This window comes from Tachyglossus aculeatus, chromosome 11 (assembly GCF_015852505.1).
Source record: "Tachyglossus aculeatus isolate mTacAcu1 chromosome 11, mTacAcu1.pri, whole genome shotgun sequence".
In the NCBI taxonomy this organism is placed as follows: domain Eukaryota; kingdom Metazoa; phylum Chordata; class Mammalia; order Monotremata; family Tachyglossidae; genus Tachyglossus; species Tachyglossus aculeatus.
This window is the reverse complement of record NC_052076.1, coordinates 53,607,562-53,629,676: the sequence shown is the minus strand read 5'-3', so window position 1 is coordinate 53,629,676 and position 22,115 is coordinate 53,607,562. Positions and strand designations below refer to the sequence as shown.

At 48.9% G+C, this 22,115-nt stretch overlaps 1 protein-coding gene across 1 annotated transcript in view; it reads right to left on the bottom strand.

Annotated features, from left to right (window-relative positions):
• Positions 1-3,619: 3,619 nt before the first annotated feature.
• GLG1 (golgi glycoprotein 1) overlaps positions 3,620-22,115 on the bottom strand; it is a 144,791-nt gene continuing 126,295 nt past the window's right edge. The window contains exons 13-26 of the mRNA XM_038753357.1: positions 21,223-21,309; positions 19,483-19,545; positions 18,155-18,268; positions 17,363-17,451; positions 15,838-15,955; positions 15,196-15,288; positions 14,607-14,744; positions 13,100-13,223; positions 12,173-12,315; positions 11,794-11,895; positions 8,792-8,899; positions 8,028-8,148; positions 5,286-5,392; positions 3,620-3,918 (exon numbers count right to left, since the gene is read on the bottom strand). Coding sequence (XP_038609285.1) covers positions 3,751-3,918; positions 5,286-5,392; positions 8,028-8,148; positions 8,792-8,899; positions 11,794-11,895; positions 12,173-12,315; positions 13,100-13,223; positions 14,607-14,744; positions 15,196-15,288; positions 15,838-15,955; positions 17,363-17,451; positions 18,155-18,268; positions 19,483-19,545; positions 21,223-21,309 — 1,575 coding nt within the window. The 3' untranslated portion in view covers positions 3,620-3,750. The remainder of the gene's footprint in view (positions 3,919-5,285; positions 5,393-8,027; positions 8,149-8,791; positions 8,900-11,793; positions 11,896-12,172; positions 12,316-13,099; positions 13,224-14,606; positions 14,745-15,195; positions 15,289-15,837; positions 15,956-17,362; positions 17,452-18,154; positions 18,269-19,482; positions 19,546-21,222; positions 21,310-22,115) is intronic.

Here is a 22,115-nt window from a genome sequence, read left to right as displayed (position 1 = left end):
GAAGGAATGGGGAGTAGAGCTTTTTTTTAGCCCCTGAGTTGCAAAGTCAATGAAGCTTTGGGTTCCAGATGCATCACAGGCACCGAACACTTCGGGGTCCCATCCTCTGGACTGAAAACTCCTTGTGGGCAGGGAACAGGGTCTACCAACTCTGTTGTACTGTACTCTCCCAAGTGCTTAGAAGAGTGCCCTACACCAAGAACTCAATACGATTGACTGCTTCCCAGAAGACACCTGATTGCACTGTACTAAGCGTACTAAGTGACCCAAGTGCTTAGGTCTGTGCTCTGTACAAAGTGAGCACTGAAGAAATACCACTGACTGGTAGATTAATTAGCCCCCAGAACCATCCTGACTGATCTGGGGCGTCTCCGAATCAGCTACACCGTCGGCCAGGGTGGATTTCCGAGACTCCTGCTAGTGGTTTGGGGCAGGGCTTGGCCAGAGAGAGCCAGCTTCTAAGCAGTGAGGGAACAGAATGGGTCTGGACACTGGGGCTCCCTGAACGGCCCCTGGGATTTCCTTTTCCCAACCCCAATGGGCCAAACTGGGGAAGGCCACTCTGGAGGGCTGACCCCTAGAAACCATAAAGAGGGACATAGGAGGGGCTCGAATGCGGAATGTCAGTTTCAAACTCCTCTGAGGCAGCTAAACTGCTCCAACAGGCCTCCCACTGGAGCATGACCCGCCCTTCCCACCTGACTCCAGCATCTTTTCTGTTTACGCCTCGCTCAGCAGCCATCACGTAGGACTGCATCTCTACAAGAACCTGTTCCAGCAAAAGCACCGATCTTCTTCAGTCACCCTCACCCGAGCCCTGAAAAGTCTGAAGATTTCAAAAAGATGAAGTTCCCAAGCAAAATGCTCGCTTTAATGTTTAATTCAGTTGAAATTCAGTACTGTTCAGAGTGGTTCACCCCGTCAGTCTCGGCCCGTCCTCACTCGGAAGGCGTGCTCGGACACGAAAATGCTAGCGTGTACTCCAAAATACTAGAACGTACATTAAGATTCCCTTGGTCATTACCATTCACATTGTGTGAAGGTATTCTCGAATACCCAGAAAACCGGGAAGGTAGAGACACCCCCAAGTTGGCCGCTCTGTCCGCCAGGCCCGGGTTCCTGACACGTGATCAATCTCGGCCACCCAAACGGGAACAATCACCGGGCCCCTCAAAACTTTCCGAATTCCGGTCTTCAATCTGTCAAAGGGTCCCAGTTAGGGCACTTCTACGGGCACGGACGGAGTTGACACGCGACAGAGACATGGGGCTGGCACATCTCTAGGAACAACAGATGTTTTGTAAAAACAGAGGACTAGAGAAGAGCCCGGATGGGCCAGGTGACGGCTGATTTTTGTGGAGAAAGGGACAGCGAGTGAGCAGGGCTGCTGGGTGGGTGGAAGTCAGCCATCAGCCACCCTTCTGTGCAAAATCGAAGAATAACTCCCACCCCTCCCCTTGGGCGCCTACAGCATTCCGAGAAGGCCAGAAACACAGCTGGTCTCTGTAGCTTTCTCCGCCTACTGAGTTCCCACCGTAGTCTCCTCCTCTCTCCTTGCTGGCACTTTACAATCCCAGACCTGAACGACCCTTTTCTACCCTGCCAGTGTTAATGAAATAAGACTTGGATCGTTTCTCCTCCGGCTCGGGGACAGGGATAAAGGGGATGAAGGGGCTGGCAAAGGTGGGCGACGAGAAGAAGGAAGGTCTAGCAGAGGTATGTTTACCTAAAGTCTATCTTTGTACCCTCTCTGGGAGTCTGGAAGGGTAACCAAAGAAATCACAGTATTCATATACACACCAGTCTGTACAATCGGCGTTATTCGGATCATCTGGTCCACAATCAGATATGTCCCATCTCATATTGAATTGTGTTTTGGAGACATCAGACAATACCTAGCAATGCCACAGCAGGCAACTGAAGGACAAGTGGGGGGGGGGGGGGGGAGGGAGAGGGGGAAGATGAAAGGGGGAAAGGAGTGAAGTTAGTTATGAATCAGCTTTAGCCTACTGGATGGTTTAGGCACATGATTGATAATACTCCAGCACGCAACAAGTGGACACATCTAACGGGTTAATAAAATATATATTATATATAATAGATCTCTCTCCTACTGTACACCCTGCCTCTCGTGCAACCACCGTGACTCTTCCCGCCCAGTGCACAACCTAGAGGGTTCCGGGACAGGATGTTATACCTGGACAGCTCTTGCTTCTTCACCACGGAAAATGAGGAAAATGAGGGGGTCATTCTGCAAGACTGTTTCCTTTTGGACCCAGCAGCGGGGACGGAGACTGGATTCTGAACGCCCCCCAGGCATCCACCGTCTGCAAGGGCTGAAGGTCGGATGGTGAATGGGACAAGAGACAAGTCCTAGAAAGACTTTCCCCTTTCACTGAATACTCTCCCGCTCTGAGCCAGTGGGGCTCCACACTGCTACAGTGCAGGCCAACTCCAGCCAGGGTCCCCGCCGCAGTCTGGGAGGCCTCCCTGCCTTCTCCCTGCTTTGAACGGCTGGCTTGGCGGCAGCCCATGTCACTGCTGGATTGCACGAGACCCTGAAGAGCCTCTGCAGACTCTGGCCCTTGTTTGCACTCAATAAACCAACCCCAAATAATCCACCAACGATTCCACCCCAAAGGAGTCTTTCCATCCCATTCCAACCCAAGTCTCCAGATCAAACGGAGGGTTGCTAACTGGGCCTGCCTCTTAGTGTGGCCAATTTGCGGGCACTCCCTAGGCAAAAAGGAGCGGTGGCTGTGTTGACTGTGGGAGGAAAGGTGGTGGGCTGGAGGCTAACTGGAGACCGGTCTGACGGCCGACGGTCAGTGCGATACTTAGGATGGACCAGCTCTTGGACGGCACAGTCCTCCCCTCCTCGCCTTCCCACACCCCCGGGAGGCACAACCTCCTCCGAGTGCATGCGGTTGGCCAAGACCCTCGCCGGCCCGGGACCTTGGCCAACGGTGGTTCGTCTACGTACGGGAGCCGGGGTGAAGGCCGGGGGCTGGGAAGGGTTGCTGGTTCAGCGGAAATGCCTGGGAGCCATAGCAGGGCGGCCGGCTGGACAGAGGGGTGGCCGTGCCGCTCACTGGGGCCCAAGTTGCCCTTGAGACACTTACGAGGTGAGCGAGAAATCCGAGGAACCGCGTTCCACTGTGATGGGAAATGTATTCCCCGCTGACACCCTGTCTCAACTAAAACCCGGGCGCAGCGAATGAACACAACCCAGTACGAACCATGGCCCAAATCACACCTGGAGGCTATATATCTAAATCTATATGTATACATGTGTATACATGTGTATACATATAGATTTATATATAGACACAGATATAGATGCATAGATCTATATGTATAGACGTCCCCCCCCCTTCTTTCTTTAAAAATGTTTTCCTGTTACTTAAAAATGGTTCTGCAGGTTGAGTCAGTCTGATTCTGGGAGCGAAGGCAGTTCCGATGATACGAGAGACACTGGTCTACGGGTGGGTAAGCAGGTGCCTGCTAACAAAAGGGGAACAAAAGCTGCTGGCTTGACGCTGCACACACTCTTTCCTAGGGTGCTGAGGGTGCCATGGTGCCATGGGCGCGATCCGAGATGGGACAATGGAGCTGATACCTGCTGCTGTTCTAATTTATGTTTTGTTTGTTTCTCCTTTCAGAAGAGTGAGGTGGGTAGGGGAGACTATACAGGAGGGCTGTACAAACTGGGCACTGGGCAGGCGGTTCCTTTGGTGGCCAATCCAGACTCTACCTGTCCTTCAGCTCCCGTGTCACCCGCTTGGTGATGCGTCCGCACACCAGACCAACCAGGAACAGTACACAGATGCCCACCGTGATCACGGACAGGATGTAGTTCTTGGACGGTGACGTCATCACTTGCATGGCAAGATCGGAGAAGCCTTCCGCTGGGGCCACCTGCGGGGAAGGAGCGAAGGAGGCAAGCGGTGACCACTTAGCTTCCACAGGCCCTAGCAGGCGACCCTTTGGGAGAAGGCCACTGCCGCCTGATAACCCACCACTCGCCTGGCAAAAAGGTTTCGTTTGTTCACTCCAGCCACTTCAGTCCTGTACTCTTTAAAAAGAGGATTGTAATTGTGCTGTCAGGACGGACACATGACGTCCTTCTCCTCCTCCTCGTTCAGCTCCAAGTAAGCCTCATGCTGGGCTTGGGCCCTGATGTAGGGAATGCCTGGGTTTCCTTCTAACCTGTCCTCATGAGCCTCCCTTCAGGTGTAGGTACCATTAAATAAAAGTGCACCGTTGGCTGGCCCGGTAACCAATGCGACCAGTGCGGCTCGGTGGAAAGAGCCACGTCATTTCACTTCTCTTTGGCAAGTCACTGCACTTCTCTGGGCCTCGGTTACCTTGAGGTTTGGCACAACAGGTGGACGGTAAGCTAAGGTTAACCTTGTCACCCAGGGGTTGTTAACATCAGGGTTGCCACTTCTGGGCAGGAATTTCAGTAGCCCCAGCAATTTCTGCAGACGCCTTGCCTTTTGCTCAGTTTTCCCTCCTGCTCTATCATCGGTCCAGTTCTTCTCATATGCTGCGGCCTCCCGACAGATCTCACATCTGCCTCGCGCTCCTGGCTTGCCTTCCACCAGATAAAGCCAAGGATGGTGGCAATCCCATCCTGCTAAGAAGGGGAGAGAGCCAAGCCCCTCCTGTCACTGTGACCTGCCTAAAGCTTCCCTGCCATTTTCCAACAGGCCCTGACACCCACTTAGAGAAACTCAGCCCAGGGTTAACTTGAGGCCCACACTCAACCTCACCCACTGTACTCCTGCAAACTTCTAGAGGAATTTGACAAGTGACAACAAGAGAGGAAAACCAGGATTTATTTCCTTTTTCTTTACTGTGGACTTGAGGCTTTCAGAAAACCAGTGGGAGGGCACCTAATTAGGCAGGGCGTGGGGGGCAAGTCTCATCTTCCCTTCCCACTATTTTTTCAACCCCCTATTCAAGGACAGAGATGTGGCCTTAGCTCACTTTTGTAGCCTGGTTAATCACTGTGCCACTGTAGGACATTCACAGCTCTAGGTTCTTTAAAGGTCCCATCGGGCTTTTTGCTTCCCTTTCAATTGAGCTCAAAAGTGGTCTTTTTTATAGCACCGAAACCCGGTTCGTCTTCAGATTTCCACTTAAAGAGGCTGAGCCGCGAGAACGAGGCGTCAGCTTCACCAAAGAAGACATCCCAAGTGGTGAACCTCAGAGTGAAAACCCCAAGTCAAAATAGGAAGCCAATTGTTTTGGAGAAAGCCCCACGCCCCTCTGGCCTCTACCTTTGCAGCGTAACTCCACATCTCAATCCGATCGTTGAGGCGTTTCTTGCACTCGGGCTGTAACCTAACCCGTTTATCTTCCAGGGCTTCCATGAGGCAAGACATTTCTGCAAAGAGAAGGAGGAATCACAGAGTGGGCTGGGCAGTTCGCAGCAACAGTTCAGCTTCACGTCCTCAAGGAATTCAAACCCACGAGCAAGTTACGCCCTCCTCTAATGCCTACTGGGAAAGCCAGCCCTCAGACCGCCATGGAGGGGAATCGATCCATCAATGGTACTTGACTGCTTATGTGCGGAGAACACTGGGCCCTTGGGACGGTGCAACAGAGAAAGCAGACCCGATCCCTGCCCTTAAGGAATGGATAGTCTGGTGGGAAAGACCCGTCCTGAAATGAATTAAAGGTAGGAGGAAGGAAGAGAGAATAAAGATACGTGCCCATAAGCGCTACAGAGGGCATACGGACCCGAAGGCTTAGCTGGCACAGAAGTGCTAAATAATAATAATAATAATAATAATGTTGGCATTTGTTAAGCGCTTACTATGTGCAAAGCACTGTTCTAAGCACCGGGGGGGTACAAAGTGATCAGGTTGTCCCACGTGGGGCTCACAGTCTTAATCCCCATTTTACAGATGAGGTAACTGAGGCTCAGGGAAGTTTAAGTGACTTGCCCAAGGTCACACAGCAGACATGTGGCGGAGCTGGAATTCGAACCCATGACCTCTGACTCCAAAGCCCGTGCTCTTTCCGCTGAGCCACGCTGCTTCTCTAAAGCGGCAGTTTGGGGGAAACAGGGTAGAGAGATGAGAAGTTTAACATGGAAGGCCTCCAGGAGGAGATGCGAGGTTAGAAGGGCTTTGAAGACGGAGAGGGCCGTGCTTTGCCAGATAATAATAATAATGATGGCATTTATTAAGCGCTTACTATGTGCAAAGCACTGTTCTAAGCGCTGGGGAAGTTACAAGGTGATCAGGTTGCCTCATGGGGAGCTCACCGTATTAATCCCCATTTTACAGATGAGGTAACTGAGGCTCAGAGAAGTGAAGTGACTTGCCCAAAGCCACACAGCTGACAAGTGGCAGAGCCAGGATTAGAACCCATGACCTCTGACTCCAATATGAAGGGGGTGGGAGTCCTGGCAGAAGGGAGGGTGACAGTAAAAGGTAGGTGGTGGGCAAGATGAGAACAAGGCACAAGGAATAAATTGGCCAGAGAGGAAGCGGGTGTGTGAACTGGGATGGAGTAGAAGAGTAAGGACTATAAGCTCGCTGTGGGCAGGGATCGTGCCTGCCAATACTGTTATACTATACTTCCCCATGCTTACTGCAGAGCTCTGCATACAATAAATAAGTGCTCAATAAATACCACTGATTGAATGATTAGTAGAGGGAAGAGAACTGGCAGAAAGACGGGGGCCAATAGTGAACTTGGGGAGAAAGCAGTCCCGGTCCGCCACCTGCCTGTTCTGTAACCTAGGGAAAGCCACTTAATTTTTTTGGTGCCTCAATTTTCCCATCTGTAAAATGGGGATTGAATAGTAATAATAATAATGATGGCATTTGTTAAGCGCTTACTACGTGCAAAGCACTGTTCTAGGCACTGGGGAGGATACAGGGTGATCAGGTTGCCCCACTTGGGGCTCATAGTCTTCGTCCCCATTTTACAGATGAGGTAACTGAGGCCCAGAGAAGTTAAGTGACTTGCCCAAAGTCACACAGAAATACCTGCTCTTCCTCCTCTTAGACTACGAGCCCAGTGAGGGACAGGAACTATGACCAACCCGATTATGTTGTATCTAACCCATGGCTTAGAACAGTGCTTGGCACTTAGTTAAGTGCTTAAGAATACCATTAAAAAACACCCAAAGAAACGTGGAAAAAAAAAGCAGTCTCAGTGGAGTGAAGTGGCCAAAACCCAAAATGTAGAGGGTCAAGGAGGGAGTTGGAGGAGAGAAACTAGAGGCAACAGGAGTAAACAACTTGATTAAGGGGCTTGAACAGGAATGACCTGCCCAGACAGGTCCCGAATGTGGAAGCAAATGTTGCAATCCCCGACTTGGAGGAGGTTAAAGTCTTTGCCCTCGGAAAGTTAAGGGAAATGGAAGCAAACCTATGGTTTTCCTCTGTTCTCATTCAAGGAAGATAGAGGCCATAGTAGGAGCCAAATGGTCGTTGTTTCCATTTCACCAAGTTTGCAATCCTGGTGGGAAGTGTAACTGAGGCCCTACTTTCACTGAGTCCCTGCTCTTTCTTAGGAGGAACTTTTTTTTGGAAAGCAGAGTGGCCTAGGTGAAGGAGCACATGCCTGGGAGTCAGATGACCCGGGTTCTAATCCCGGCTCTGCTATTAAGTGACAAGTCACTTAAATGCCTCGGTGCCTCAATTTCCCCATCTGTAAAATGGGGATTAAAGCCTGTTCCTTCTTACATAATCAATCAACGGTATTTATTGAAAGCTTACTGTATGCAGAACACTGTACTAAGCGCTTGGGAAAGTACAATACAACAAAGTTGGCAGACATGTTCTCTGCCCAGTGTGAGCTTACAGTCTGCATAGACTATGAGCCCCTGGTGGGATGAGGGACTGTGTACAACCTAATTACCCTGTATCTACCCCAGCAGTTATTACAGTACTTGCCGCTCAGTACACGCCTAACAAGTTCCATATTATTATTATTGAGTTGGGATAGCACATCCACAAGCACTAGAGGAATGGGAGTTTCCAGTCCAGAGTTGGGCTACTTACGACGCCCTCGGCCAGGTGGAATGGCAGCGCAGTGATGTTTGATGTCCAAAGCACAGGCTGTGTGGAGAACCGGATCCACAAAGATGTCTGCTTTGCTTTCCTTCAACATATTCAGAACTTCCTGAAGAGGAAAGGCCATTGCACAGAAACATCGTCAGGAGACCCGATTCCACAAAATAACTTCTCACAGAACCAGAGGACGGAGGACTACACACCCTTTGGAATGCCAGAATACAAGCTGCTGTGGGCTGGGCGAAAAGGTAGAGTCGAAGCATGCATTTTCACCATGCATTTTGGCTAGAACTGGGAGAGTTTGCCTGACAACGAGAGCCTGCTTGGATGCCTGACCCTTGATGTGGGATTTCTGTGTGAAAATGACTCCTGCGTTGTAAGAGACTCAATCACTCCATCAACTGCACATCCGCTGATGTCCAGCCAGTGCCCTCTCGGTCCAGAAAATCACCGAGCAGTTACACATTGCTGGCCAAATCCATCGCAGCATGGGAATAATCACAAAGGTAAAACTTTGGAGAAGCTTTCGCAGGAAATCAAGAGGCCTAGTTTTGAATAAGCAATTGCGGGGTGTAGCTTAGGCCTCTGGTCCTAGCTCCAGCTGCAGCAAACCAAGGCTCAAGCTCTCTACCCCACAAGTACATCTGGGGCTGGACCAGTTTCGGGACAGATGGGGCATGGGGGGGGGAAGGAAGAGGAACAGAGATGGGGAGGGAGGTTGAGGAAGACAGGGAGAAGTGTGTGGCACTTACCTTTTTACACATTTCTGTTTTAATTTTGAGCAGGTTAACTTTTAGACACTCTTCCACCTGGCCCGTCTGCTCCTGGGCTGCGGCTTCCTCGGCACACAGGTTGGAAATCTGTTTTACGCACACAGACACGCCAACAGATATAGAGGGTGGGCCACCAGAACAAAAATGGAACAGCCTGTAGAAATTCTGGCCTAAAAGGGTTCCTTTTTCAAACTGAAAAGCCTCTGCAGTGGTTGGGCTGGGCCACACCTCATGAGCAATTGTACAATTAGGGGACAGCTAAACTCTGCTCAGCTCAGAACTGTGACTCAGCCCATTAATCAATCTGAATCATGCTTTTCTGGAGCCTCCCCAGCTCCAGTGGCCAATACCTCTTCTTTCCTCTCAGGATAATGGGAAGCAGAATAAGCCTTCCTTCCCCAATAGATCTGCTCCCTTTCGGGTGTTCCCACAGAGCAGCCCAGGGCCTTTAAACAGCAAATGAACAGCTGTGAGAGCTACATCGACCATGGACAACTCGGATTCTGAAGAGGCAAGGTCGGAAGGGTGGGGAGGGGCATCTAAATGCTAAAAGTCAAATCACATAGTTCAGGGGACACGGATCACGCCCGCACCGAGCATTGAGAAGAAGTGCTCTAAAATGCTCCCTGGAGGCACAGCCCTGGGCTTGGCATGGTGGGGGCAACACCGTGAACTTTGCCCACAGTTACTCAGGTAGAAAGGGTAGCACAACAAGCTCGCTCTGATGCTTCTTGCCCCCTCTCACTGGGCCTGGAGTCCTCACTGGTGCTGGATCAATCACTGGTATTTATTGAGCACTGTACTAAGCACTTGGGAAAGTACAATACAACAGAGTTGGGAGAAGCAATTCCAGCCTACAGGAGCTTACGGTCAACAGGGGAGACAGACATTCATATAGACTGGGGTAGGGGAAGTAGAATAGAAAAACATTTACCTAAGTACTGTGGGGCTGAAGTTGGTAGCAAAGTGCTTAAAGGGGACACAGCCAAGTTTATTGTCCATGTAGAGGGGAGGGTGGATAGGGGAAATAAGGGTCTGAAACTGGGAAGACTTCTTGGAGATGCCATTTTAGGAGGGTTTTGAAGGTGGAGAGAGTGGTGGACTGTTACACATGGACTGTCAGGCAGGGAGTTATGTTGCCAACTTGTACTTCCCAAGCGCTTAGTACAGTGCTCTGCACACAGTAAGCGCTCAATGAATACGACTGAATGAATGAGTTCCAGGCCTGAGAGAGAACATAAGCAAGGGGTTGGCTGCGGGCTAGACGAGATCGAGGTTCTGAGAATAAGGTTGGTGTTAGAGGAGTGAAGTTTGAAGGTTCTATTTTGGACATGTTAAATTTGAGCTGTTGGTGGGACATCCAAGTACAGAAGTCATGAAGGAATGAGGAAATGTAAGACCGCAGAGAAGGAAGTGAGGGCTGAAGAGGTAGATTTGGGATGGAATACTTGCAATGCAAAAAGGGGCATGGTCTCCCATAGTGAATGCGGACTGGAGTCACTCAAGGGACTAATCCATGTCTAATTCCCACTTGTATATTCTTTTCCAGTGCTTACTACAGTACTCTGCACCCAGTGCTTAATGCTTAATAAGTACTATCACAACTAAAAAGTACTATGTAGCACACACCCAGGCTGAGGTTTGCTGTGATGCAAACTAGGCCTGGGGGTATCGCAATCACAGGGGGAGGTGGGCATGGGCTGGGGTCTCAGAAATACAAGCGGTGGAGTGGGGGGCAGGGCAGTCAGGACTCTGGTGCCGCGATGGTGTCATGGCTCCAGAGGTGACAGGACGGGTTTGAGGGTGAAACTGGGCAGACAAGTGGGAACAGAGTTCTGGGGCAGGGGCCAACGGAGCTGCCGGAGTCCGGCCCCAGTGCCCGGCGGTGCTTCTCCTTCTGTACCTGCCATTTTACCTTCTTTCTCTTTCCATCCTTGTCTTCCTTACCCTCTTTCTCTTTCTATCCCCGTCTTCCTTCTCTAGTCCCCGAAACTCCTGCTCCCACTGTCCTGCCGCGTCAAAGCCCCATTTCCATGTTCGCCCCCACGCTCAAAATAACAAGTTGTCACCCCTGGTCTCCTTACTGATTTCTGCCGAGTCAGATGATTATTCTGTTAACAAGTACTCCACTGAAATCATCAAACCAGACTACACTGATGTGGTCGGGGGTCAGATATCAATCAATCGTATTTATTGAGCGCTTACTGTGTGCAGGGCATTGTACTAAGCGCTTGGGAAGTACAAGTTGGCAACACATAGAGACGGTCCCTACCCAACAATGGGCTCACAGTCTAGAAGATATCTTCACAAATACTTGCATGGCTCAGTGGAAAAGAGCATGGGCTTTGGAGTCAGAGGTCATGGGTTCAAACCCCAGTTCTGACAATTGTCAGCTATGTGACTTTGGGCAAGTCACTTAACCTCTCTGTGCCTCAGTTACCTCATCTGTAAAATGGGGACTAAGACTGTGAGCCCCACGTGGGACAACCTGATCACCTTGTAACCTCCCCAGCGCTTAGAACAGTGCTTTGCACATAGTAAGTGCTTAATAAATACCATTATTATTATTATTATTATTGTTATTCAGGTTTTTCACTGTGGTTAAACAACTCTCAATAAAAATCACTGCTGTTAATTTTTCGAGGGATCTTCAGCTGATGGGGGTGGAATGAGGACCAGAAGGGGAAGAAGAATTTGCTCTGTTTGCAAAAGCTGACCAGACAGTCACCTTCCTGTTATAAGTCACTTGTCAATTTGAAAAGGTGCAATTAAGGGCTCTGTGCGCTGAGCCAAGAACCACACTGTGGGAGAGGCTAGAAGGCTAGTGAGGGACCTCTGACCATTACACCTACACCTGGGTGGCGGGGCAGGAGAAAGGAAAGTTGGGGAGGGGAGCAGAAAGGGGTGGTCCCCGTGGCCATTTAAACCCCTGAGGTTGGTTTCTGCTAAATCAGCAGGTCACAAGAGGAGGTGTCTCCTACCTCTTCTGAGCAGTGCATCTGAAGCTGGGGATCAAGTCGGTAATCCAGAGCAGATTCTTGGATTATGACTCGGATCTGGTCTTCACAGTCTGGAGAGAGGCGCTGTGTCCAAGAGGGAAGAGAAAAGTCACGAAATCAGGAGGCCCGCCCTCGGCCATGACACAGATTGATTTAGAGCAGGGCTGAGAACAATTGGGGAGAGTCACGCAGAACAGTGCGGTGATCGGCATTAAATTTCTGCACACTGCCTCTAAGAAAGAGAACTCCTCAATAAGCAGTACAGCATGACTGCTTATTGAGTCATTACCCTCCATTATTGAGGGAACATTACCCTCCAGCCCCAACTTCTGTGAGGTGCTGGCCTCTCTCCCAGCCTCACCTGGTCTGCGTATCTCAGTTTGAGACAAGAGATGACTTGGCCTTCCAACTCGGCGTCGTCCTTGGCTTTACTGAGGATATTCTGGCAGAATTTGGGAATGTCAGCCTTACAGGCTTTCCTCAGCACAGGGTTCAAGCGATAATCTGAAGCGGAAAGGGAAGGGGGAAAATCCAGCATTTACAAAATCATTCCGACATTATCCCATTTAGAAGAACAGAATTCATTTACATCAATCAATCCATCGTATGTCCTGAGTGCTTACTGTGTGCAGAGAACTGTACTATAACAACTCATACTCTTCCACCTCCCACAAGGGGACCAGGTTACATCTCCTTAGTCATAGAAACCTGCCGTTTCAGTCAAATTTGTCATGCCGCAACACTCACAGCCAACAACCAGAGGTTGACAGAGAGGGTGAGACCCCAGAGGCATCTGAACCAGCAACCAGCCTCTGGGCAGGTCTAAAAAGACATTATCCAGAAGATAATTCTGACACCTGGCAACCGTTATAATCCAAAGCACTTCCTCATGTTTTACCTAAATCCTTCGTTCTATAATTAAAGTCTGTTCTCTCGTCCTGAACTCAGCAGAGACAAAAAGCATTTGGCACAATGGGCTTTCAGATGCTGAAAGACTATTATGTCACATTTTTGCTTTCACTTCTACGCTCTGGTTCCCGAAACACACTTAGCAGTCCTTCTTTTCCACACTTCTAAATATTTTTAGTACTCACTGCTGGAATCTCTCCCAAAAGAAGAAAAGCACTTTCTGCCCCCACTTCATCCTTCTGATAAACTTCAGTGCTGGTTGGTCACGCGGACATTTGCTCCACTCGATCTGTAGCCCATCCCTATTCCCTCAAACCCTACTCCAACTCTTCCCAAACGAGATTAGACCCTCAGAGGGCTCAGGAATGCGGTCACATACCTGTGTTTTGGGTAATCTGCCGCTTGGTAATCATCTGTTTGCATTTGGGGTCCATCAGTTCACTGTTCTTATTTTGTTTCAAGCACTGTAACATATTCTTGGAATCAGCTTCTGGGCAGAATCTCTGCAAGGAAGTCATAGATCAGTCACCTGCACAAACACATCAAGACTGGACCCCTAACTCACCAGCCACTGTACTACGTGCACCGTAAATTCACCTCCCATCTCTACACTGGTGCATAGCGGGTGTGAGTTTTCTCACTGCACTCTGAGCAAACAATTTCAGCTCATTCCTCCCAGTCTTGCCCCTCAGCCTGTTGTCTCCCATTTTGTACTGTGTTGAATTCCCACCCAGGCCCCCCATGTAGGCCTGGTGGACGATTTGGAACCAAAGCCCCGCCCAATGGGAGCTGTGCAGGAGGGAATTTCTCTCTTTACTCATGTGTGAGCCCTGTTTCACAGTTTCATGAGGGCTTCTAAGGGCCTCATTCCAGCTCCGAGGGGAAATCGCAACAGACACGCTGCTCCAACATGGAAGACTGACTCTCGGGCACATCCCATCAAAGGTTACAATGGCACAAACCACGCTGATGGGCCTCCCTCCTCTCTGTCACCCACCCCTTTGCCTCGATTTCCCAATTCCAACCAGCAGCTAACTGCAGAACTACAAACGTCAGGGAGCGCAAGGCGAGCTCTTGTTGTAACGTGGTACTACTTAAGTGTCAAGCCCCTCCCTGCTCTGGGATCCAGATACTAGACCATTCTGTGTTTTCATTTAGCGTCTGGAAATCATTCTCTGGAGCACTGTTTATAACCTTTTGATGAAGTCTGCTGTTTAATCCTGGGACTTGGACTGCAAGACGATTTCTTAAAGGTCATCAAAACCTTACAAAGCTCTCTCAAAATACAGCCTGGCATTTTTGCTTTTACATACAGCCCAATCAACAGTACAGCTCAAGCTGCTTACGTTTCAAATTTTCAAAGCCATCTACAGAATTTGTTTCAATACAGCAAATAAAAGCACGTGACCTAAAAGGGTAAGAGCTGAAAGCTGGAGCAGGGTGCCGGGACTTTAACCCAGGAGATGACAAACTTCCTGCACTTTTCATTCCTGCCAGGTCGCAAAACTGAACTGTGGTGCCAAACTCACCCCCAGCAGCAGGAATAGGCTCTCTCTGGGAATGCGCGCAGAGGCTGCAACACCTCACTGCATAGAGAAGGTCGCCTCAAGGACAGGGGAAAAAGGGAACCTTTCCCAGTGCCCGGTTGTTCCCTGGCATTAAACTAGGCACTCTGAGAGCAGCATCAACTCTTCCAGACTTCTCGGATACCATTTTTGGCACTGCAGCCCGCATTATGCTGGCTTGCTGCAATACGCTGCACGGATCTTGGATAGCCGTTTGAACGGGATTCTTGTTGTTCGCCTAGTCCCGGACTTCTAGTCTTGAACCCTGAGTCCCAGATTCAGGCCAGGGCAGTGTTGCCCATGGGTTCCTTCTTTCCATACCTTGATCATTTGTTTGCAAACTCTCATGAGTGTATAGTCTAGTTCTGGGTCCATCATCTCCGTCTCCTGTAGCTTAAATACTTTCTGATGGCACCGTGCGCTTAGCTGCTTCTTATTTTCTTTCAGGCACTCGATAATCTACAACAGAAGAGGTGTGGTGAATAGCAGAGATGGTGAGCATGAAGTTGCTTTCCTTTCCTTAACGACTGCTGGCTGTTTAGCTCTTGGCCTCTCGGTTTCAAGCTCCCAGGCAGCAGGGGCTGAGGTTGTCCGACTTAACTCTCCCTCCTAAGAGGGATGGCTGAGATCTACCTACACCAGAGGATTTAAAAGTGAGGCACAAACAACAAGGATGAGCAATGGCCCGCAAGCAAAGAGGCCTGATCAGCCCAGGCTTTGATATGCAAAACTTTTTTTTTTTTTTTAACCTCAGTAGGGCCAAGAAAGGAGTGGGAGGAAGGACTGGTAAAGAATGCAAATCTGTTTTCTTGTTCATTCCGGTCCTGGGCGCTCCTGACTGCCCCAGAAAATGGTCCCCGGGGTGTGCTGACAGGGAAGTACTAGGAGTTAATAATTAGCGAAGGATCACCTGAGCATTGCCATAAGGCACAGTTTGACAGTGGCTCTTGATGTCACTCTTGCAGGCCTCGTAGAGCTCGGGTTCCAGGCGGATATCTTCGGTCTATACCCCAGCGGGAGCCAAAGAGAAGCTGTCAGTTCAGACTCAATGGAAAAGTTTCGCTCGGGGCATCAACCTCTAGCCTTGGAAACGGGCAGGGTGGAATTAGATGAATCCAGGGGTGGAGGGGGGAGCGAGGAAGCAGGGTTCACAGGGTCCAGGTGAATGAACAGGTCAGAGCATAAATCTCTGGCACCTTCGGTTCTCTGCCCAGTACCGAGGCCGGCTGAACAGTGGAGGAGGCTTTCCCTCAAGGGACAAGCCAAGATCACTGGCCCTTGCTCAAGGTCAAGATCTGATAATGTGCTCTCCAGGGGTGCTTGCCTGAAGGGTCTGTAACCTTGTCTCATTCCCTAGCTTGATAATCCCAAACCTTACAGAATAGGAGAAAGGAAGGGTTGAACCAGGCCAGACAGGGGCTGGCAGGCCCTCAGCCCCAGTTCAGGCTCAAATCTTCCAGCCAGCCCTCCTTGTTTAAACACACAGGCAGTCCCGTGGAAGGGGAAAGTGGGGACCACCCCCCGCCCCTAGTTCGGGGGTGTGTTGCATTACCATCTCCAGCTCCTCGACACGCAGCTGCTTGCGGCATTTCAGTGACACCCTGTGCTCCTTGGCGTCCTGCAGCGTGTCGTTGCGCACAGTGGTGCTCAGGCAGATCACCACGTCCACTCTGCCGGACAAAGGAGAAGAGCCGGGGCTGGGTGGGGCGCTGCGACACAAGCAGAAGCTCCTTTCTAAATCTGAAAACTCTAGACTGTACACAGACATGCTCCCTGCCCATTCTATTGCACTGGTCTCTCCCAAGTGCTTAGTACAGGGCTCTCCACATAGTGCTCAGTAAATACCGCTGATTGATTGATAGATCTAACACTTGTAGTTACTGGGGGGAGGGGGCAACACTTAGAGGGGGGAGGAGGTTTCACTTGCTTGGAACACTCAGACCCAATCAAGCACTTCACACAGTGCTCTGCATACAGTAAGCGCTCGATAAACACTATTGATAGATCACTATACCCCCTTCTCCCAGGCTTTCAAATTTTCTCTGAAGTGCCGTAGAGGCTGCTCAAAAGAGCTACCAATCCATCCCGGGGGCCAACAAATCATGGCAGCTCTTCAGCAATCTGCGTGCGGGGAACACGGCAGTCTGGAGACGAGGCTGGGCACTTGAAGATTTATTCTTTCAAAAGCATATGCCCAGGACTGACTTGGCTATTAACCCGATGCTGAGCTTTCTATTGGCTGAAAAGTGATTTCCAGGACAAGAAAACCAGAAATAAGGATGCAATGCTGATCCAGATGTTACCAAAGACAGGGCTTTGCTGAGATAGCTCATCCAGCCTATTAGCAGAGTGTCTCATATAGAGGTATCAGTACTATTAATTTAACTCCTTTTGTGGGCAAAGCACTGTACTAAACCCTGGGAAAGAAAATGCAGGTGGGAATTTAACTCGGACCGTGGCCCTCAAGGGGCTCACATTCAAAGAATAAAGGTGGGAGAGAGGGGACCAGCAACAGGCAACAGGCCTGGGTACCTACCCCAGGAAAAATGACCACTATCTTTAATAAGAATTCTTAAATCAAAACAGCCTTTCGTTCTTACACCAGACATCTCATCTCAGCTCCTGTTTCTTCCTGAAGGAATGAAGCCTTACTGAGAGAAACCCAGTTAATCTCCTTCACTAACCTATTAGCACATGCAACAACTTGCAAATTCAAGGTCCCCCGGGGAACTGTATTTCCATGCAGAGACCTCTACTTTGGTCAAAATAGCTGAAAATCAAGTTTCAGATTCAGGGGATCAAAGACCACTATCCCAAATCATGGATATGTAATTCAAAAAACGAGCAACTAGGTTAAGGATAGCGAAGAACTGATTCTAAATCAGTGCCCACATGACATTAAATCATTTCCCCATTTCCTGCCTTCAGCCCCACATCTTCAGTTATGCCTGTATGAGAATTGGCCATCCTGATAGGTTGTCTTGCCTTTCAGAAATGTAGGCGCTAAGGATACCTTGGGGAAAGCAGTTCCTGTGATAAGGCAAGGGTATGCTACCAGTCACTTAAAGGCTACATACTTTTTCTTGATGTTTGGGCAGAGTTTCAGTACATCCTCCTTGCAGGCCATTTTAAATTTGTAGGAGAATCGAAAATCTTTCATCTGAACCTGAAAGATGAAGAGGCGGAAGAGACTCACAAATCAATACCTGGTCAGCTGGGGTGGCAGACATTTTATCAAAACAAATGTACAGGAGCCAGAAAGGTGTAGCTAATCCACTCGACGGAGGCTCAAATTCTGGCCCAGAAGTCTTGTTGGGGGGGTGGGGGGGGGGGATGTCCGTCCTTTCTGGCCAATTCAACCCTGGTGTCCAAGGTCAACTTTTGGGGAAGGAGATACCTGAAGGGCAAAAAAGGGGCTCACCTAGTAGATGAGGGCAGGATGGATCACACCCATCGGACTTTAGACTGGACAAATAATCAAGAGCCGTACAACCTTAAGGTATACTGAAAGCTCCCAGTGGGCAGGGACTGTGTCTACCCACTTTGTTGTACTGTACTCTCCCAGGCACTTAGTACGGTGCTGTGTACACAGCAGGCACCCCATACATACCATTGACTGAGAGGAACCTGTGCAATAATGCCACAAATCAGAATTCACACGTGAGAGAAGAGGACCGAGGTGTTGGCCTCCAAGGCACTTAAAGAGGGGCTGAGGTTCTTTAAGGGGCAGACTGTGGCAAGTACTGATACAGGCAGCCAAATGGAGGTTTCCAGAGTGGGAAGTGATCTGGTCTCACTTAGGAGGGGAGGGTGATAAACAGACTGTTGAGGAGCTGCAGCAGAAAAGTGAGAGGCTACGGGCATCTCACCAGCTGGAAGTGAGTGACTCCAATGGCACACTTTTCGTTCATCTCCTTCTGGTGTTTGTTCTGGATCAGGCACTCCATTAAGTCCCCAGAGTCAATCTGGTTATCTGCCATATCCTGAAGGGAAGGGATGCACATTTATCCTCCATTTGTAAAAACAAAGCAAAACACCCCCAAAACTCTCCCAGTCAAAGAAACGTACACAGGGGGCCACCTCCTAAGGTCCGTGCAGAGCATATGATTAGCAGTTACTACAACAAGCAGGAGGAGGAGCCTGAAGGAGTAAGACTTCAGTTGAGAGAAATTTACTCTTCAAGTCCCTCGGCTTGAAACTCCAACACAGAATTGTGGCAAATCAGCCAATGTCTCTGTTCATGTCATGACAGAACACCTGTCTGCTGGAACTATTCTAAGAGGTCGGGGAATTGTAAGCCTCCCCACTCCAGTCCCTCGTAACCCAAGAGGGGCTCTGCACTCATGATCTGGGAAGTTGCCGCAGTCAACCGGGTAAATTCGAAGTCCTCTCTGAAAGAGGAGATAATCTGGGTGGGGAGGAATTCGGGAAGGGAACCATGGGAATGCGAAAGAAGGATGACATCGTGTTAAGCCCTACAAAAATCACAACTCCAAGAGGCCTTCCCTAACTAAGCCCTCACTTCCGTGTCATAGCTTCCTTTCTGGGTTGCCTCTGCCCTTGGGCCTGTTCCCTTTAAGCACTTAAATATTCACTCCTCCCCTAGCCCCACAGCACTTATGTACATTCCTACCTGTAATTTATGGTAACACCAGTCTTCCCATTTAGTCTATTAGCTTCTTCTGGGTAGGGATCGTCTATACCTACTCTTCTGTATTGTGCTCTCCCAAGTGATTAGTAAGCATTCTGCACTGAGTAAGCACTCAATAAATATCAACGATTGAGTGATTCTGCCCAACACTTCATTGAAAAAAATGGGGATTAAGACTGTGAGCCCCACATAGACATGGACTGTGTCCAACCTGATTAGCTCGTATCTACCCTAGCACTTAGAACGGTGCCTGACAAATAGTAAGTGCTTAACAAATACCATTAAAAACGAAAATCAAAACTCCTATTGAAAAAATACTGTCTAAAGGATGGCTGGATGAGCTCTGACTACAGCGCAGGAGTTTTTCTTCTGGTTTAGTACTTCCTGATCTGCTTGGCTCCTATGGGAAATTATCTGAGTTTTCAACAGCGGTTTTATTTGAGAGGAATAAATGTTGAGTATGAGGATGACTCCAACCTGCTTGTTTCTACAGTGAGCCTAAGATCTGGCCCGGGCCAGACTCCTGTTTTCCCAGAAATCACTTACGTGGCAGAAGTTCTGAATGATGGGCTCGCACGCTCTCATCAGTAAAGCTTCGATCTGAATATCCTGCAGAAGACAAAGATATTACCGGTTCCACCCCATAAATAGCTCTAAGCAGCAGGGTTTGGTCCACCTGAAAAGGTCAGTAAGTATTTGATGGGCAAACTGTCCATGTGAGTTTCTAGCTTTGAATACAAATTAAATCCAGATGGCTTCTCACTCTGGCATTGGCAGTCGTGGTAGGCGTCATCCATAGCCAAACTCAGGGTGGATGCTAGGGAAGGCTTCCAAATCAAGGGGTTAGGGGACATAAGCTACCCACACAAATGAAAACTATTTTGGTACTTAAGTCAGAAAGCCTCAGCTTGTGGCTAGGACTACTAATGCCTGGCAGTTCAGAACAAGGCCAGGGTTAATGTTGATGGGGACAGGGCCAAACTTCCTACCCTGCACAAAAATTCACGTTAAAAAAACAAACAAACATAAGCACATGTGTGGCGATGGTGGGGAATTAGGAGAGGCAGTTTTATAGAAGCCTAGAGAAGCAGCGTGGCTCAGTGGAAAGAGCATGGGCTGCGGAGTCAGAGGTCATGGGTTCAAATCCCGGCTCTGCCAACTGTCAGCTGTGTGGCTTTGGGTAAGTCACTTAACTTCTCTGGGCCTCAGTTCCCTCAGCTGTAAAATGGGGATTAAGACTGTGAGCCCCCCATGGGACAACCTGATCATCCTGTGATAAGCACCTCCCCAGTGCTTAGAACAGTGCTGCGCTTAATAAATGCCATTATTATTATTATTATTATTATTATTAATAAAGAAATTTGGGTATGTAACAGCCAGGAGCTTTTCTGGATGTAAACTGCTTATAGACTTACACAAAGGTAATCCCATCTGCCAAAATCCAGGTTCATTTTCTCAGAAACAGATTTCAGTTCTAGATTTAAACCCTATTTCTGAAACAGGAAGTGCGGCAGGGAGAGGACTGTATAGCGAGTTGAATGGTCTTTCGATTCATCACAACTCTGAGGCCGTGCCAGTTCTGGCTGATCCTTGAAGAGCCTGGAGACCTTGGGGTGATGAGGTTTGAGAGGACCAGGAGTCTTTTAGTCACTTCTCCCTCCCATCGGGTCTAGAAATGCTTTGGGTGGGGCTTCCTGAATGAGCCCACGAGAGTACTTTGAACTGCACTTTTCAATTGCTTAGTACGGTGCTCCACATAAAGCACTCAAGAAATACATAAATAAATAAATACATCAATCAATCAATCAATAAATGAATGAGAGAGAGTGAACCAAGCCCCCAAATAACTGAAATTTCTTAAGCAGCTTCTTGCTGGGCCGGTGACACCTAAACTTCGGATCGGAGAAGTTGGTGGTGTTACTGGGCTAGGTCACATCTTCATGGTGAGTGCTAAATGCAGTGGCTCTCTTCACTAGGACTACCAATCAAAAAGCAAAAATCATCACTCAAGGAACCAGAGAAGGGTTTTTAAAGAGTTGGAGTTGTTCCTTCTCAGGTTTATATTGCACTGGCAAAATCAAGTATAGGAAGAATAATCTGAGAGAGGGGGAGAAAAAACCCCAATAAAGAAAACTTCTGCAACTTGCTTTGTTTGGTTTAAAAACACAGTAAATGACCAACAAGCAAAGACTTATTCGATATAAGGATGCTGAGGAAAACAAATTATTTCCCTACAGAAGCAATTTCCCGGGGGCATTTTCATCTTTTATGTTGCAAATTGCTTACCTCTGATTCTAATTCTGTCAGGTTTCCAACAATGTCTCTGCATTCAACAACCAGGTCATCGAGATGGTCCTGAAGGCACTCTAGCTCCTACAGATCAAAAAAAAAAAAAAGAAAACCAGGTCACCTGGTTGCAAGGTGATCAGTTGTATTCGGGGTATGTCACTATCTCTTTCCTGGAGCTTAGATTCTTGTGTTATTTCTCTGACATTCTTACACAGCACTAGAATTTCCCTGGGGCCCTGGGAACTAGACTGATGAAAAAACAATAACTTCATCCGCTAGGTCTGAGTCAGAGGGACAAGGCAGCTCTGGGGATCTTTGTTATTGGAAAATCCCCAGGAATGAGCAACTGAAGTGAAAACCGGGGAGGCTCAGGACAACTTAGTGTTGCAGTCTGCTTCAAGGGGGACAGCCCAGGCCCTGTCCAGAAAGCCACCATCGCTGATGAGCTTTCCTCTCTACCAGCTATTAGGCCCTCCATCAACCTGGACTTGTGGGGATCTTTTGCTCTTCTGGTTTGTCTGATCGCTCCGCTGCCCGCCCAATAAGTAAGCTTCAAGGTCCAAGCTGATGAGGTTGTTAGAGGACAGTGACATTAGATAACACTTGAGGCTTAGGCTTCTCCTAAACTACACTGATACAAGGGAGGCCTGGTGGATTAGGTGTATTCTATGGCAACAGCCCTCTGCTGAGGTTCTGGTTTTGAACAGATGTTAACCAGAGCTCTGTCCAATGGGCCAATTGTGAGCAGGAGACCAAAGGGATCAATGGGAAGGGCACAATGGTAGAACGAGCATGCACGCAAACGCTTATGAGCATCTAGAAAGCGCTTAGTACAGTGCTCTGCACACAGTAAGCGCTGAATATGACAAAACTGGCAGAAAAATACTCTA